At 42.6% G+C, this 17,261-nt stretch overlaps 1 protein-coding gene across 7 annotated transcripts in view; it reads left to right on the top strand.

Annotated features, from left to right (window-relative positions):
* The window catches only part of ATP10B (ATPase phospholipid transporting 10B (putative)), a 358,643-nt gene that overhangs the window by 290,346 nt on the left and 51,036 nt on the right, over nt 1-17,261 (top strand). For all 7 annotated transcript variants that reach the window (XM_061151886.1, XM_061151889.1, XM_061151887.1 and 4 more), the window contains one exon: nt 16,709-16,900. In XM_061151886.1, the coding sequence (XP_061007869.1) occupies nt 16,709-16,900 (192 nt within the window). The remainder of the gene's footprint in view (nt 1-16,708; nt 16,901-17,261) is intronic.

Genomic DNA, 17,261 nt, shown 5'->3' with positions numbered 1-17,261 from the left:
TACAATAGCTAGGACATGGAAGCAACCTAGATGCCCATCAGCAGACGAATGGATAAGGAAGCTGTGGTACATATACACCATGGAATATTACTCAGCCATTAAAAAGAATTCATTTGAATCAGTTCTAATGAGATGGATGAAACTGGAGCCCATTATACAGAGTGAAGTAAGCCAGAAAGATAAACACCAACACAGTATACTAACGCATATATATGGAATTTAGAAAGATGGTAACGAGAACCCTATATGCAAAACAGAAAAAGAGACACAGATGTACAGAACAGACTTTTGGACTCTGTAGGAGAAGGCGAGGGTGGGATGTTTCAAGAGAACAGCATGTATATTATCTATAGTGAAACAGATCACCAGCCCAGGTGGGATGCATGAGACAAGTGCTCGGGGCTGGTGCACTGGGAAGACCCAGAGGAATCGGGTGGAGAGGGAGGTGGGAGGGGGGATCAGGATGGGGAATACGTGTAACTCCATGGCTGATTCATGTCAATGTATGACAAAACCCACTGAAATGTTGTGAGGTAATTAGCCTCCAACTAATAAAAATAAATGAAAAAAATAAATTAAAAAAAATAAAAGAAAGCTGTCTGCCTTGGACAAATGTTCACATAAGTGATGACAGGAAGAAGAAACAGGAGTCTTCATAAACTATGTGGAGTCCTCTCTCGTGAGATTCTGGACTATTTGGTCTTGGGTGGGGCCTTAGTATTTATATTTTGATTTCTGATGATTCTACTGAGCAGCCACTAAGAACCTCTCTAAGCACACCATCACCCCACTCAGAAATAGTCTTCATTTGGTTCAAATAGGCACCTTCTACAGATTGGGAGGCATTGGCTGAAGGGGGTGATTTAAGCTGCCTTAAAGGGGTCTGATACTAACCTGTATACTCTCTGTGCCTGGAATATCAGATCCTTGAATTTGTCTGTGGAGAACATCTGTGGCAGCCCCAAGAGGGTGCCCTGGCTCTGGCTCCTAGCTCCCACCCCCACCCACTCTTGGCAAACTCTGTGCTGTCTCCTCTTCCACCCGCCCATCTGGCATCCAGTCTGGTCGGATAATCTCTTGGCACCAACAGTGCTTTACCTTCCCTTTGTAAACTCAGCCAGAACTACACTCTGAAGCCCCAGAGATGCCGGGTCATGGCGGAGCACCCAACCCCCTTCAAAGAAGCCCGTTGTTGGCCTCCACGGCACTTTGCTCTAAACCAAAAATAAATTGTGCATCAACAATAACAATCACCACAACAAAAGCTGACTTTTTTCTTTTATTGCAAAGAACAAGGTAGCATTGGTAATTGTTGTCTAATTGGCTGCCGTCATATCTGTGACTTTAGGGTGGGGTAATATATCAATACTGAGGAAATAAAGAGTCCTTGACATGACATGACATTGAAGTCACTCAGTCATGTCCAACTCTTTGAGACCCCATGGACTGTAGCCTACCAGGCTCTTCCGTCCATGGAATTTTCCAGGCACCACTCCTGGTACTGGAGTGGGTTGCCATTTCCTTCTCCAGGAGATCTTCCCTACCCAGGGATTGAACCCAGGTCTCCCGCACTGTAGGCAGACGCTTTACTGTCTGAGCCTCCAGGGAAGTCCTTAGCCAGTATTTAAGAGTCCTGGTAGGTGGGAAATGAAATGCCCTACCCGCCCACCGCACCCCCGCTCCCACCCCCATTCTCTGAGCAGCCAAGATTGGAGTACAAAGTCTTTGTTTAGACATGCCACTTGAAAACTGGTTGGCTCCATACTTCACCACCTCTCCCTTCTGTGGGCACAGCCTCACCCATCTGTCTGGAAAGAATGCAGTGGAGGAAAGTAAAGAAGACTGTCTCTGGCCCTCTGCCTTCTTTTTTGAAACTTGGTCTTCCTTTCCTTCTTGGGCAGATACTTGTGCCACACTTGTTGTCTGCTCTGGGACAGCCCACATGCACACACTCCCTCAGCAAGGTTAGATACGAGTTTGAATATAACTAACCTAGCGTGCAAAATCCTTTAGGAAGTGACATGACTATACAGGGCAATAAATGGATGAAGCCTGTCTCAGCTTGGCTTCCCTTAGCTCCCAGGGTCCCAAATGGGGGCCCACAGCCCTATTCATAAGAACTGGGTCTTGCCAGCAAAAGAGACACGGATATAAAGAACAGGCTTTTGGACTCTGTGGGAGAAGGCACGGGTGGGATGATTTGAGAGATAGCATCGAAACATGTGTATTACCATATGTGAAATAGATGACCAGTCCAGGTTCAAAGCATGAAACAAGGCACTCAAAGCTGGTGCACTGGGACAACCCAGAGGGGTGGGTTGGGATGGGAGGTGGGAGAGGGGTGAGGGGCTCAGGACGGGGGAGACACATGGACACCCATGGCTGATTCATGTCAATGTATGGCAAAACCACCACAATATTGTGAAGTAATTAGCCTCCAATTAAAATAAATAAGGAAATGGCAACCCACTCCAGTATTCTTGCCTGGAAAATCCCATGGACAGAGGAGCCTGATAGGCTAGAGTCCATGGGGTCGCAAAGAGTTGGACACAACTAAACTTTCACTTTTCAAAAGAAAGAAAGAACTGGGTCTTGCAAGATCTGGGAGACTTCCTTCCTTTTATTTTATTTTATTTTTTTTTATTTATTCAGTTTTATTTATTTTTTTTTTATTAGTTGGAGGCTAATTACTTCACAACATTTCAGTGGGTTTTGTCATACATTGATATGAATCAGCCATAGAGTTACACGTATTCCCCATCCTGATCCCCCCTCCCACCTCCCTCTCCACCCGATTCCTCTGGGTCTTCCCAGTGCACCAGGCCCGAGCACTTGTCTCATGCATCCCACCTGGGCTGGTGATCTGTTTCACCATAGATAGTATACATGCTGTTCTCTTGAAACATCCCACCCTCACCTTCTCCCACAGAGTCCAAAGTCTGTTCTGTATTTCTGTGTCTCTTTTTCTGTTTTGCATATAGGGTTCTCGTTACCATCTTTCTAAATTCCATATATATGTGTTAGTATGCTGTAATGTTCTTTATCTTTCTGGCTTACTTCACTCTGTATAATGGGCTCCAGTTTCATCCATCTCATTATAACTGACTCAAATGAATTCTTTTTAATGGCTGAGTAATATTCCATGGTGTATATGTACCACAGCTTCCTTATCCATTCGTCTGCTGATGGGCATCTAGGTTGCTTCCATGTCCTGGCTATTATAAACAGTGCTGCGATGAACATTGGGGTGCACGTGTCTCTTTCAGATCTGGTTTCCTCGGTGTGTATGCCCAGAAGTGGGATTGCTGGGTCATATGGCAGTTCTATTTCCAGTTTTTTAAGAAATCTCCACACTGTTTTCCATAGCGGCTGTACTAGTTTGCATTCCCACCAACAGTGTAAGAGGGTTCCCTTTTCTCCACACCCTCTCCAGCATTTATTGCTTGTAGACTTTTGGATAGCAGCCATCCTGGCTGGCGTGTAATGGTACCTCATTGTGGTTTTGATTTGCATTTCTCTAATAATGAGTGATGTTGAGCATCTTTTCATGTGTTTGTTAGCCATCTGTATGTCTTCTTTGGAGAAATGTCTCTTTAGTTCTTTGGCCCATTTTTGATTGGGTCATTTATTTTTCTGGAATTGAGCTTCAAGAGTTGCTTGTATATTTTTGAGATTAATCCTTTGTCTGTTTCTTCAATTGCTATTATTTTCTCCCAATCTGAGGGCTGTCTTTTCACCTTACTTATAGTTTCCTTTGTAGTGCAAAAGCTTTTAAGTTTCATTAGGTCCCATTTGTTTAGTTTTGCTTTTATTTCCAATATTCTGGGAGGTGGGTCATAGAGGATCCTGCTGTGATTTATGTCGGAGAGTGTTTTGCCTATGTTCTCCTCTAGGAGTTTTATAGTTTCTGGTCTTACATTTAGATCTTTAATCCATTTTGAGTTTATTTTTGTGTATGGTGTTAGAAAGTGTTCTAGTTTCATTCTTTTACAAGTGGTTGACCAGTTTTCCCATCACCACTTGTTAAAGAGGTTGTCTTTTTTCCATTGTATATCCTTGCCTCCTTTGTCAAAGATAAGGTGTCCATAGGTTCGTGGATTTATCTCTGGGCTTTCTATTCTGTTCCATTGATCTATATTTCTGTCTTTGTGCCAGTACCATACTGTCTTGATGACTGTGGCTTTGTAGTAGAGTCTGAAGTCAGGCAGGTTGATTCCTCCAGTTCCATTCTTCTTTCTCCCTTCCTTTTAAAAATAAAAAATATTATTGAAGTATAGATTTTTAAATTTTATTATTGGATTATAATTGCTTTACGATGTTGTATTAATTTCAGCTCTACAACAAAGTGAATCAGCTATATATGTACATATATCCCCTCCCTCTTGGGCCTCCCTCCTACCCCATCCCCCGAATCCCACCTGTCTGAGTCAACACAGGGCACAGAGCTGAGCTCCCGTGGTTTTAAAGGAACTTCCCCCTGGCTCTCTGTTACACATGGTAGTGTACATATGTCAGTGCTACTCTTTCAGTTCATCCTGCCTCCCTTTCCCTCTATGTGCCCACATATCTGTTCTCTACATCTGTGTCTCTATTCCTGCCCTACAAATAGGTTCATCTGTGCCGTTTTTCCAGATTCCATATATATATTTGTTAATATATGATATTTTTCTCTATATTGAAGTATAGTTGATTTACAATGTTGTGTTAGTTTCTAGTGTAGAGCAGTGATTCATTTATACACCTATATTTTTTTTCATATTTTTTCCATTACATTTTATTACAGAATAATGAATATAGTTCCTTTGCTACACAGTTAAGACCTTGTTGTTTATTTTATATATAGTAGTTTGTATGTGCTAATCCCAAACTTTTAATTTATCCCTCCCTACCCCTCCTTTCCCCTTTGGTAACCATAAATTAGAGTTCTGTATCTGTGAATCTGACACTGTTATGTAAATAGTTCATTTTTATCACTGTTTTTTTTTTACTGTGTGGTGTATCATATTTTAGGCTCTACCTATATGTGATAACATACAGTATTTGTCTGTTTCTGACAGACTTTGCTTCGTATGCTAATCTCTAGGTCTATCCATGTTGCCACAAGTGGCATTCTTTTGTTCTTTTTAATGACTGAGTAGTATTCCATTGTGTGTATACATATGTATATACACCACATCTTTATTCATTCATCTGTCAGTGGATATTTATGTTGCTTCCATGTCTTGGCTATTGTAAACAGTGCTGCTATGAACATTGGGGTGCATGTATCTTTTTGAATTAGAGTTTTCTCTGGATATATACCTAGGAGTGGGATTGCTGGATCATATGGCAACAGTATTTTTAATTTTTTAAGGAACCTCCATACTGTTTTCCATAGTGACTGCACCAACTTACATTCCCACCAACAGGTAGGAGGGTTCCCTTCTCTCTGCACCCTCTCCAGCATTTGTTACTTTTAGACTTTTTAATGATGGCCATTCTGACTTGTGTGAGGTGATAGCTTAGTATAGTTTTGGTTTGCACTTCTCTAATAATTAGTGTCATTGAGCATATTTTCCTGTGCTTATTGGCCATCTGAATGTCATTGGAGAAATGTCTTTTTAAGTCTTCTGCCCATTTTTTGATTGGATTGTTTCTCTTTTGTTGAGTTGTATGAACTGTTCATAGGTTTTGGAAATTAAGACCTTGCCAGTCACATCATTTGCAAATACTGTCTCCCAGTCTATAGGGTGTCTTTTGTATTATGGTTTCCTTTGCTGTGCAAAAGCTTGTAAGTTTGATTAGGTCTCATTTGTTTATTTTTACTTTTATTTCTATTACCTTGGAAGACTGACCTTAAAAAATATTGTTATGATTTATGTCAGAGAATGTTTTTCCTATATCCTCTTCTAGGATTTTTATGATGTCATGTCTTGTATGTAAGTCTTTAAGCCATTTTGAGTTTATTTTTGTATGTGTTGTGAGGTAGTGTTCTAACTTCATTGATTTACATGCAGTTGTCCAGTTTTCCCAACACTACTTGCTGAAGAAACTGTCTTTTCTCCATCATATATTCTTGCCTCCATTGTTGAAGATTAATTGACCATAGGTGTGTGGGTTTATTTCTGGGACCTCTATCCTGTTCCATTGATCCATATGTCTGTTTCTGTTGACAATACTATGTTGTTTTTATTATTAAAACTTCATAGTGTTTTCTGAAGTCTGGGAGAGTTATGCCTTCAGCTTTGTTCATTTTCTTCAGGGTTGTTTTGGCAATTCTTGGTCTTTTATGGTTCCATATAAATTTTAGTATTATTTGTTCTAGTTCTATGAAAAATGTCACTGGTAATTTGATAGAGATTATTTTAAATCTGTGGATTGCTTTAGGTAATATGGCCATTTTAACAGTATTAATTCTTACAATCCAAGAGCATGGAATCTTTTTCTGTTTCTTTGTATCATCTTGAATTTCCAATATCAATGTATGATAGTTCTCAGAATATAAATCTTTCACCTCCTTGGTCAGGTTTATTTCTAAATATTTTTTTATGTGATTTTAAAAGGGATTTTTAAAAATTTTTCCTTTCTGATATTTCATTGTCTGTTTTAAAGAAATACAATCAATTTCTGAATGTTAATCTTGTATCCTGCCACCTTGCAGTTCTAGTAGTTTTTGTGTGGAATCTTTAGGGTTTTAGACATATATTACCGTGCTATCAACATATAATGACAGTTTTATCTGTTTCCTTCCAATTTGGATGCCTTTCCTTTTTCTTGTCTGATGTCTGTGGCTAGGACTTCCAATACTATGTTGAGTAGAAGTGGTGAGAGTGGGCATCCTTGTCTTGTGCTAGATCTTAGCTGGGAAGGCTTTCAGTTTTTCACCATTGACTATTATGTTGACTGTGGGTTTGTCATAGACGGTTTTCATTATGTTCAGACATGTACCCTCTATACCCACTTTGTTAAGGGTTTTTATAATGAATCAATATTGTAGGGAGCTCTCTTCCTGCTAGTCCACTGAGTTTTTCCCTTGGAGTTTCTGTCCCATTTGGGAAAAGCTCACCTTAACAATCCATGTGCTTCTATTTAAGCAAATATTTACTAACATTCAGTTCAGTTCAGTCACTTAGTCATGTCCAACTCTTTGCAACCCCATGGACTATAGCACACCAGGCTTTCCTGTCCATCACCAACTCTCAGAGCTTGCTCAAACTCAAGTCCATCAAGTCAGTGATGCCATCCAACCATCTCATCCTCTGTTGTCCCCTTCTCCTCATGCCTTCAATCTTTCCCAGAATCAGTGTCTTTTCCAATAAGTCAGTTCTTCACATCAGATGGCCAGAGTACTGGAACTTCAGCTTCAGCATCAGTCCTTCCAATGAATATTCAGGACTGATTTCCTTTAGGATTGACTGGTTTGATCTCCTTGCAGTCCAAGGGACTCTCAAGAGTCTTCTCCAGCACCACAGTTCAAAAACATCAATTCTTCAGTGCTCAGCTTTTCCTATGGTCAAACTCTCACATCCATACATGACTACTGAAAAAACCATAGCTTTGACTAGACAGACTTTTGTCAAGAAAGTAATGTCTCTGCTTTTTAATGTGCTGTCTAGGTTGGTCATAGCTTTTCTTCCAAGGAGCAAGTATCTTTTAATTTCATGGATGCAATTACTAACACTGGACTCTCCCTATTCTTCATCCAAACTCAATATCAAGGCCACAACCTCAGCAAGGGCAAAAACATCACTACCCTAAATAGTACTTCAGCCTTCAACTCCCCAGCAACCGAGAAAGTTTATGTCCACAATAGGGTACAACCACATGGCTAAGTATTCATAAGGAACCAAAGGGCAGATGGGAGAGTAAGCCTCCTTCCCTTCTCTGTACCCCACCACTCAAAGACAACCATTATTTGAACTTTCCTATGTCCTTCCCAGAGGTGCTTGTAGCTATATCTTAGGTAGGCCAAAAAGTTTGTTTGGATTTTCATATGCTCTTATGGAAAAACCTAAAGGAACTTTTTGAAAACCCAATAAAAGCATGCAAGTGGAATATACACATAAGCACATTCTTTCCCACAAACAAAAGCACACCATGCACTGTCTTGGACTCTGAACTTCTCTTTAATGTAATGAATCTTGAGGAATATTTCATGTATGTAGACAAATGGACAGATACTCAGTGGAGAGCTGCCTTGTCACTTTTTAAATGGCTGTTAAAATCTGTTGACTGGTTGAGCCATCATCTGTTTCTACATGTATGTAAGTTTTTCTATAGATTCTTAGAGCATAACTGCTAAATTGAGATCTTGTGCATGTTTAAAATTTGGATTGATACTACCCCAGTGGTTGTACCAGTCCAGACACTCACCAACAGCAAATGGAAGGGTCTGCTTCCTCTTCATCTGTCAATTCTATATATTCTCAGTATCTACGTTTCTTAGACTAGCCTTTCATTTATTGTCAGTTAGCCAACAAATACAAAACAAGCATCTACACTATGGCAAGTACCATTCTAGCCACTGGGGATATAAAGTCTAATAGGGCATCATCCCTGATTTCAGGCATTTGCAGTCTAATGAAGGGGCAAGAAGAACCCCAGTGACTACAGGACACTGCTCTCAGGCTGGGATGTAAGGGGGCAGAGGTGCTTAGAAGCCCAAAAGAAATGCACTTACATCAAACTAGGAGTCAGGGGGAGCTTCCTGAAAGGGTTAGCATCAGAGCTGAATTTGAGAGAAAATTAAAGGTTAATCAGAGCAACGAGAAGAAACCATCTAGTGGGGGGATTGCAGGCTGTTGTAGGGGAGACGTTCAACACAAGCAAATGGAGAGTTGGGGTTCTAAACAGTAGCTGGAATAAGAGGCACAGGTCATATAGAGGGGAAGAGGAGATGGAGGCATGGGAGGAACTAGGCCACAGTTTGTTCCAGGCCTACACACCAGGGTTCCTGTTCATTTCCACCGCTGGCTCTGTGGGTTCCCACAGCGGCAATCTGCTGCACCCAATCAATGATTGTCAGCAATGTGACTGTGAATGAACTGTCATTTAAAGTGAGAGGAGAGTAATGGATTGGCGCTTGGCCACCTCCTCACAGCTTTCAGTGTCAAATGCTCCCAGCCAGAGAGGAAATGGGAGCAATAGGAGAGCCATATAGCCTAGAACCTTGTACTCAAACTGTGGTCCTCAGACCCACAGCAGGCAGGAGCACCCCTTGGGAGCTTATAGAAATGCAGATGCTTAGGCCTCACTCCAGACTTGCTGAATCAGCATCTGGGTTTAAACAAGATGCCTAGCTGATTCATGTATCTGTTAGAGTTTGGGAAGTACTGGCATCATGTTTAAGGGTTTGGGCCTAGCATCGGCAGAACTGGGTTCAGGACTGAGCTCTTTTATTGATTTTGAGACCTTAGACAAGTTACTTATCTACAGTGAGCCTCATTCACTTCGTTAATAAAATGGGAGAATGATAATAGCTTTTTAATGCTATTATAATGACATAATATACATGGAAGCCAGGCTTCCCAGGTGACAATTGTGGTAAAGAACTTGCCAGACAATACAGGAGACATAAGAGACGCAGGTTCAATCCCTAGGTTGGGAAGATCCCCTAGAGGAGGCAACCCACTCCAGTATTCTTGCCTGGAGAATCCCATGGACAGAGGAGGCTGGCAGGCTACGTGGGATCGCAAAAAGTCAGACACAACTAAAGTGACTTAACACACACATGGAGCACTTAGCATAGCATTCACTTTGCTGTAAGTTGTCAGTAGACACAATCCAGTGATAGTAACAGGATCCTTGAGGGTGTGGTGTGAGGTCAGAGAGCACCTTCTTCAAAGAGGAAGCCTTGGGGGTTCTGCTATAGAAAGATTCATATCAATGTATGACAAAACCCACTGAAATGTTGTGAAGTGATTAGCCTCCAACTAATAAAAAAAAGAAAGAAAGAAAGAAAGAAATCCAACCAGTTGGGTGCCTGGTTGCCACAAAGTCCTAATCTGGACAACCAGTAACCCCACAGATGTGTATCTCTTTTCCTTCAGAGAAACAGACCAGCCAAAGGGCTCAGAGGTGGGTAAGGGGTGCTGCTTGCTCGCTAGGTGTCCTACATGCCAAGTTCCTGATGTTAATGAACCGGATAGGAAACCAATGGGCTGTGGGCAAAGGGAACCACGAAGAAGCTTGCCCTGCAGAAACAAGTCTGCGTGTCTGGATAAAGCTGCCGTGACATCTGCCGTTGACACCTGCAGGCTGGGCCTGCTGCCAGTGCCAGAGACAAGTAGGCCCTTCGCTGAACTTCTTTTTAACACATTGCTGTATGATTGGAAGGAAACACTAAAAAAGAGTTTTAACAAAGAGCCCCTGTGAGTTCATCAGTGGTGAGGTAGTGTCTTGCCCTAGATAGGAGTCAGGCAACAAAGGTTTGAGCAAGTGCCTGCAGGCTGCCAGGCACGGGGACACATCGCAGTCTCTGCCCTTGTGGCACTTAGAGACTAGAGAGTAAATGGACATGCAATAAATAACCATTAAATCATTTTATCTGTGTCACCGTTTGGAAATACATAATGCATAGCTTGGAGCAAAGCAGTGTGCTGTCGGGCTGGAGTCAGGTGGTGTGAAATCTGTCCTAGTTCTGACCCTGATTCAATGTGCAGTCTTGAGAAGTTCGCTTCCCTCCTCCCTGGCCCTCAGTTTATCATCAGGAAAATAAGGGATTTGGCTGTGATGACATCCAAGCTTGTTCCCAAGTCTGGGTATCGTGGTAAGGGTTAAAAGCATCCCATTCATGTACCCTCGCCAAAAAAAAAAGATAAAGTATTTTCTGGAAAAGATCCCCAAAGTCCCCTTTATAATCTCGTGGACTGTCTGCTGAGCCCTAAGGATTAGATATGCAAGCTCACTGAGATGCCAGACACTAAAGATGCCAGCTGTCAGCAAGAATCAAAGGCTACTTCTTTCTCATGGGGGATCTTGCCTGGCATGAGGGTTAAAGAGCCTGAATTCTAGAGTTGAACTTTCTTGAATCAACTGACTGTATGACCTGGGCAAGATGCCTAATCTCCCTGGGCAGCAGTTTCTTCATTTGAAATGCAGAGGTAACTGGGAGAATATTAGTAGTTGTTCAGTCACTCAGCGTGTCCGACTCTTTTCCACCCCATGAACTATAGCACACCAGGCTTCACTGTCCTTTATCATCTCCCAGAGTTTGCTCAAACTCATGTCCATTGAGTCCATGACACCATTCAACCACCTCATCCTCTTTTATTCCCTTCTCTTCCTGCTTTCAATCTTTCCCAGCATCAGGGTCTTTTCTAATGAATCAGTTCTTCTCATCAAGTGGCCAAACTATTGGAACTTCAGCTCTAGCATCAGTCCTTCCAATGAATATTCAGGACTGATTTCCTTTAAGATTGACTGGTTTGATCTCCTTGCAGTCCAAGGGACTCTCAAGAGTCTTCTCCAACACCACAGTTCAAAAGCATCAACTCTTCAACGCTCAATCTTCTTTATGGTCCAACTCTCACATCCATACATGACTACTGCAAAATTATAGCTTTGACTAGATGGAACTTTGTCAGCAAAAAATGTCCAAGGACTGCAAGGAGATCCAACCAGTCAATCCTAAAGGAAATCAGTCCTGGGTGTTCATTGGAAGGACTGATGTTGAAGCTGAAACTCCAATTCTTTGGCCACCTGATGTGAAGAGCTGACTCATTTGAAAAGACCCTGATGCTGGGAAAGATTGAGGGCAGGAGGAGAAAGGGACAACAGAGGATAAGATGTCTGGATGGCATCACTGACTCAATGGACATGAGTTTGGGTACACTCTGGCAGTTGGTGATGAACAGGGAGGCCTGGCGTGCTGCAGTCCATGGGGTCACAAACGTCTGAGCAATTGAACTGAACTGAACTGAAGGGACTGGATGCCATGATCTTAGTTTTCTGAATGTTTAGTTTTAAGCCAGCTTTTTCACTCTCCTCTTTCACTTTCATCAAGAGGCTCTTTAGTTCCTCTTCACTTTCTGCCTTAAGAGTGGTATCATCTGCATGTCTGAGGTTATTGATATTTCTCCGGTAATCTTGATTCCAGCTTGTGCTTCATCCAGCCCAGCATTTTGCATGATGCACTCTGCATATAAGTTAAATAAGTAGGGTGACAATATACAGCCTTGACACTCTCCTTTCCCAGTTTGGAACCAGTCCATTGTTCCATGTCCAGTTCTAACTGTTGCTTCTTGACCTGCATACAGGTTTCTCAGGAGGCAAGTAAGGTGGTCTGGTATTGCCATCTCTTTAAGAATTTTCCACAGTTTGTTGTGCTCCATGCAGTCAAAGGCTTTAGCATAGTCAATGAAGCAGATGTTTTTTTCTGGAATTCTCTTGCTTTTTCTATGACCCAACAGATGTTGGCAATTTGATCTCTGGTTCCTCTGCCTTTTCTAAGTCCAGCTTGAACATCTGGGAGTATAAATAACATGCTCCAGGGATGCAGTAAGATGACAGATGTACAGACCATAAGAAATACTCCACAGATAAGAATTCTCATTACTGTTAGGATAGATTGGCTCAGAGTTCTTTGAACAGTGTTGGTAAACTGATGACAGGTAGTGGAGGGACCCTGAAGTGAGGTTAGAGGAGTCAGCATGGGAGCATTAAGAAGGGGGCATACTATACTATGACCACAGAAAGGAAGACCCTAGGCTTGTAATCAAGGGGTCTGATGTGCTCTGGCTTTACATTGACTCATTGAGTGGTATTGGTCAAGTCAGCCCATCCTTCCGGGTTTCAGTGGAGATTAGTTTCATCTCTGGTTGGGGCTGTGAGAACCCAGTGAGATGCATAAATGACCCTGTTGGAGAGGTAGGATGAGCTCCATCACAGTGAGCTCCTGCTGTGACAACTGCACTCAGAGGCAGACGGACAGCTGGTCCTCACTCCTTCCTAAGCTTTCTGACAGTGCAGACACCATATGGTACGGATGGCCCACCATTACTCATTACAGAGCAATGAGAGGAAATGCAGATGATGCAGTTTGAGTTGCACTCTTACTTCTCATAAACAGGTTCTTTGCAGGAAACTCTCCTCTTAACATGGGATGAACAAGATGGAAGTCTAGATGCTGGCCCTGTGAGAGTCCTCCAAATGGAGGTTAGAGCTCTTTAAAGTGTGTGTTCCACATCCCGTCCACTTCCCCTGATCAACTGTGCAGGTGGAGACCAGACTCTCATCCCTCCAGCCATCCAGCTCCTCCATGCCTGTCTGTGTTCCCTCCCTGTGACTCTAGCCTGTGCCAGGCGAGCTTAGAATCTGACATCTGGGGTCATTGCAGTTGGTAGTCAGAGAAGACGCAATCTGAGGACTCTTCCCTACAGGATTTTTTTTTTTAATTTTTCATTTTGTATTGATGTATAGCCTATTAACAGTGTTGTAGTAGTTTCAGATGAACAGCGCTGGGACTCAGCCATACATATATGTATCCATTCACCCCCAGTCACCCTTCCCATCCAACCTGGCATATAACATTGAGTAGAGTTCTATGTGCTATACAGTGGGGCCTTGTTGATTATCCATTTTGAATATAGTAGTGTGTACATGACCTTCCCAAACTCCCTAACTATCCCTTCCCTCTGGCAACCATAAGTTCATTTTCTAAGTCTGCCCCACAGGATGTTTTTAATTTCAACTTGGCTTCTAGTTTGTAAAACTTGCCAGCTCATTGGCCCTCAGTCTTCTCCCTGCATGTATCAGTCAAAATTCCCTCAGTGTATCTTTTTCAATCATTGACTCTTCTAAACTTTAATTAACCTGTGGACTCTGAGCATTGATAAAAATGGCTGTATGTAAAAACGTCTTTACAGAATGGCTTTTGTCATATCTATGAAGAGCTGGTGTTTATTGAATTTCTACTTCACATCAGGCAATCTTTGGGGTTCCAGAAGATACAACTTGATAGAAAAGGCAGTCCATCTTTTGGGCTCTTGGTTTATATGTAGGGAGATTAAACATGGACATAAGACAACTTAATTTACAATACAGGCAGTATGTAGTGAATTCTAGAGGGATGGAAGAAGTGGCAGCTTCAACAAAGATGTGAAAAAATTGGAAATCCATGAGTCAGATCCAGTCTGCAGGGTTTTTTAAAAAGAAATTAAAACAAACAAACGAAAAAACAGTCCTTACATCATTCTCTACTTTATCTTGAAAAACCCAGAGATTTAGCAAAATGTACCAGCCTTAGAGCATTTTACTAGCAGAACAGTCACCCCCTTTTAGATGGGGTGGAATTTGCCAGGTCTCACAGCCCCACTCCCCCAGCCCATAGTGTTTTCATCTGTAACTCAGCCATCTTCCCTCATTCACCTTACCTGCCTGACTCCTGTGGATATTCTCAGTTCAAGAAGCTGCTGCTGAAGCTTCTGGCTCAGAAGACAGATTACTCACTGTGGCTGATTACTCACTGTGGCTGAGTCAGATCTCATGAACCCAAGGAGTTTTTATGGTTATGAAGTCCAGGTAGGATTTGGGTAGACAGGAGAGGACTTCCAAAACAGTGTGATCAGAGGCCTAGGAGGGGAATATACCCCCAAGAGGCAGCCACCAGACCACCTGGCTGAGATGAAGGACCACATGCAGAGTTGTGGGAATCAATAGGAGAAATGCAAACTGGGAAATAATTTAGATGACAGACTGAAATGATCGTGTTCACAGTGAAGATCTGAAGATTTTTTAGTCTCAAGAATACCTTGAGGGAAATGGTGTCTTAGAAGGATGTATGGGTGATATACATATGAAGGGTTCAAACTAAATGAGGTGAGAGGCAGTCACCTCACTTTTTTTTTCCCAATTATTTTTATTAGTTGGAGGCTAATTACTTTACAATATTGTAGTGGTTTTTGCCATACATTGACATGAATCAGCCATGGATTTACATGTATTCCCCATCCTGAACCCCCCTCCCACTTCCCTCCCCATCCCATCCCTCTGGGTCATCCCAGTGCACCAGCCCCAAGCACTTGTTTCATGCATCCAATCTGGACTGGCGATCTGTTTCACACTTGATAATATACATGTTTTGATGCTGTTCTCTCAGATCATCCCACCCTCGCCTTCTCCCACAGAGTCCAAAAGTCTGTTCTATATATCTGTGTCTCTTTTTCTGTCTTGCATATAGGGTTCTCATTACCATCTTTCTAAATTCCATATATATGCGTTAGTATACTGTGTTGGTGTTTATCTTTCTGGCTTACTTCACTCTGTATAATGGGCTCCAGTTTCATCCATCTCATTATAACTGACTCAAATGTACTCTTTTTAATGGCTGAGTAATATTCCATGTGTATATGTACCACAGCTTCCTTATCCATTCATCTGCTGATGGGCATCTAGGTTGCTTCCATGTCCTGGCTATTATAAACAGTGCTGCGATGAACATTGGGGTACACGTGTCTCTTTCAGATCTGGTTTCCTCAGTGTGTATGCCCAGGAGTGGGATTGCTGGGTCATATGGCAGTTCTATTTCCAGTTTTTTAAGGAATCTCCACACTGTTCTCTATAGTGGCTGTACTAGTTTGCATTCCCACCAACAGTGTAAGAGGGTTCCCTTTTCTCCACACCCTCTCCAGCATTTATTGCTTGTAGACTTTTGGATAGCAGCCATCCTGACTGGCGTGTAATGGTACCTCATTGAGGTTTTGATTTGCATCTCTCTGATAATGGGTGATATTGAGCATCTTTTCATGTGTTTGTTAGCCATCTGTATGTCTTCTTTGGAGAAATGCCTGTTTACATCTTTGGCCCATTTTTTGATTGGGTCATTTATTTTTCTGGAATTGAGCTGCAGGAGTTGCTTGTATATTTTTGAGATTAATCCTTTGTCTGTTTCTTCATTTGCTATTATTTTCTCCCATTCTGAAGGCTGTCTTTTTACCTTGCTTATAGTTTCCTTTGTTGTGCAAAAGCTTTTAAGTTTAATTAGGTCCCATTTGTTTAGTTTTGCTTTTATTTCCTATATTCTGGGAGGTGGGTCATAGAGGATCCTGCTGTGGTTTATGTCGGAGAGTGTTTTGCCTATGTTCTCTTCTAGGAGTTTTATAATTTCTGGTCTTACATTTAGATCTTTAATACATTTTGAGTTTATTTTTGTGTATCGTAGTCACCTCACTTTAAAGGCTGAAATGGAAATCCAGAGGGCTTCCTGGGGGGCTCTGTGGTAAAGAATCCGCCTACAATGTAGGAGATGTGGATTCGATCCCTGGGTTGGAAAGATCCCCTGGAGGAGGGCATGGCAACCCACTCCAGTATTCTTCCCTGGAAAATCCCATGGACAGAGGAGCCTGGAGGGCTGCAGTCCATGGGGTTGCAAGAGTCAGACACGACTAAAGCCACTGAGCATGCGTGCATACATGCATGTGGAAACCCAGGCTGGAAGGCTAGAGGGTCTGAGCCTGGCTGGAAGCATCAGGAATGAGGGGTAAGTGGTGGGAAGACACTGTGGGGGCAGAACCTCCAGAGCCTATATAACTGATGGACACATGGGCTTGAGGGAAGGGAAGGATTCAAATCAGACTCTGCAGTGAGCAGGCCCAGGGGAGGGGAGATGTGCTGGGTGCAGGATGCAGGGAGGACTGTATCAGCCTTTCCCAGGCATGAGAGAATCTGCTGCAGTGGGCCTTCCTCCCCAGTCCCTTCAGGAAAGACTCTGACCCTAGCCTTTCTCTCCCAGGAAAAAGATGTGACTCCAGATAAAAATCTCCTGTCCAAGGTACAAGATGCAGCTCTGTGGCTGGAGACCCTGTCAGATGGCAGACCCCCCAAGCCTTCCCTTGCCACTGCCTCCTCCATCGCTGACTTCTTCCTTGCCTTAACCATCTGCAACTCCGTCATGGTCTCCACGACTACCGAGCCCCGGCAGAGGGTAAGGACTGGTGATGGTGTGGGTGGGATGGATGGGAGGAGCCCAGGCATGAAGGGGGTGCCCTGCACAAGAGCACAGAACACTTGGGTCCTAATCACACTGTCACCGTGTCATCACTGTGAGACCTTGAACAAAGCTCTTGTCCTCTCTGGGCCTCAATCTCCTTATGTTTTAAATATAATATAAGAAGTTCCATATGAGTTTTCTGTGTAGGTTTCACATTTTGTGTCTGTCTGCAGGGTAGACATTAAAAGTTAATATTTACTGAGCACTTGCTATGTGCAGGGCTCTATGCCAAACGTCACCCGCACTATCATTTAATCTTTATGGCCCAGCAATCCTGTGGGGTATGTCTTTGGAT

Source organism: Dama dama, chromosome 9, assembly GCF_033118175.1.
Source record: "Dama dama isolate Ldn47 chromosome 9, ASM3311817v1, whole genome shotgun sequence".
Classification (NCBI taxonomy): Eukaryota; Metazoa; Chordata; class Mammalia; order Artiodactyla; family Cervidae; genus Dama; species Dama dama.
Note: the sequence above shows the minus strand (reverse complement) of the source record. Positions and strands in the feature narration are given on the sequence as shown.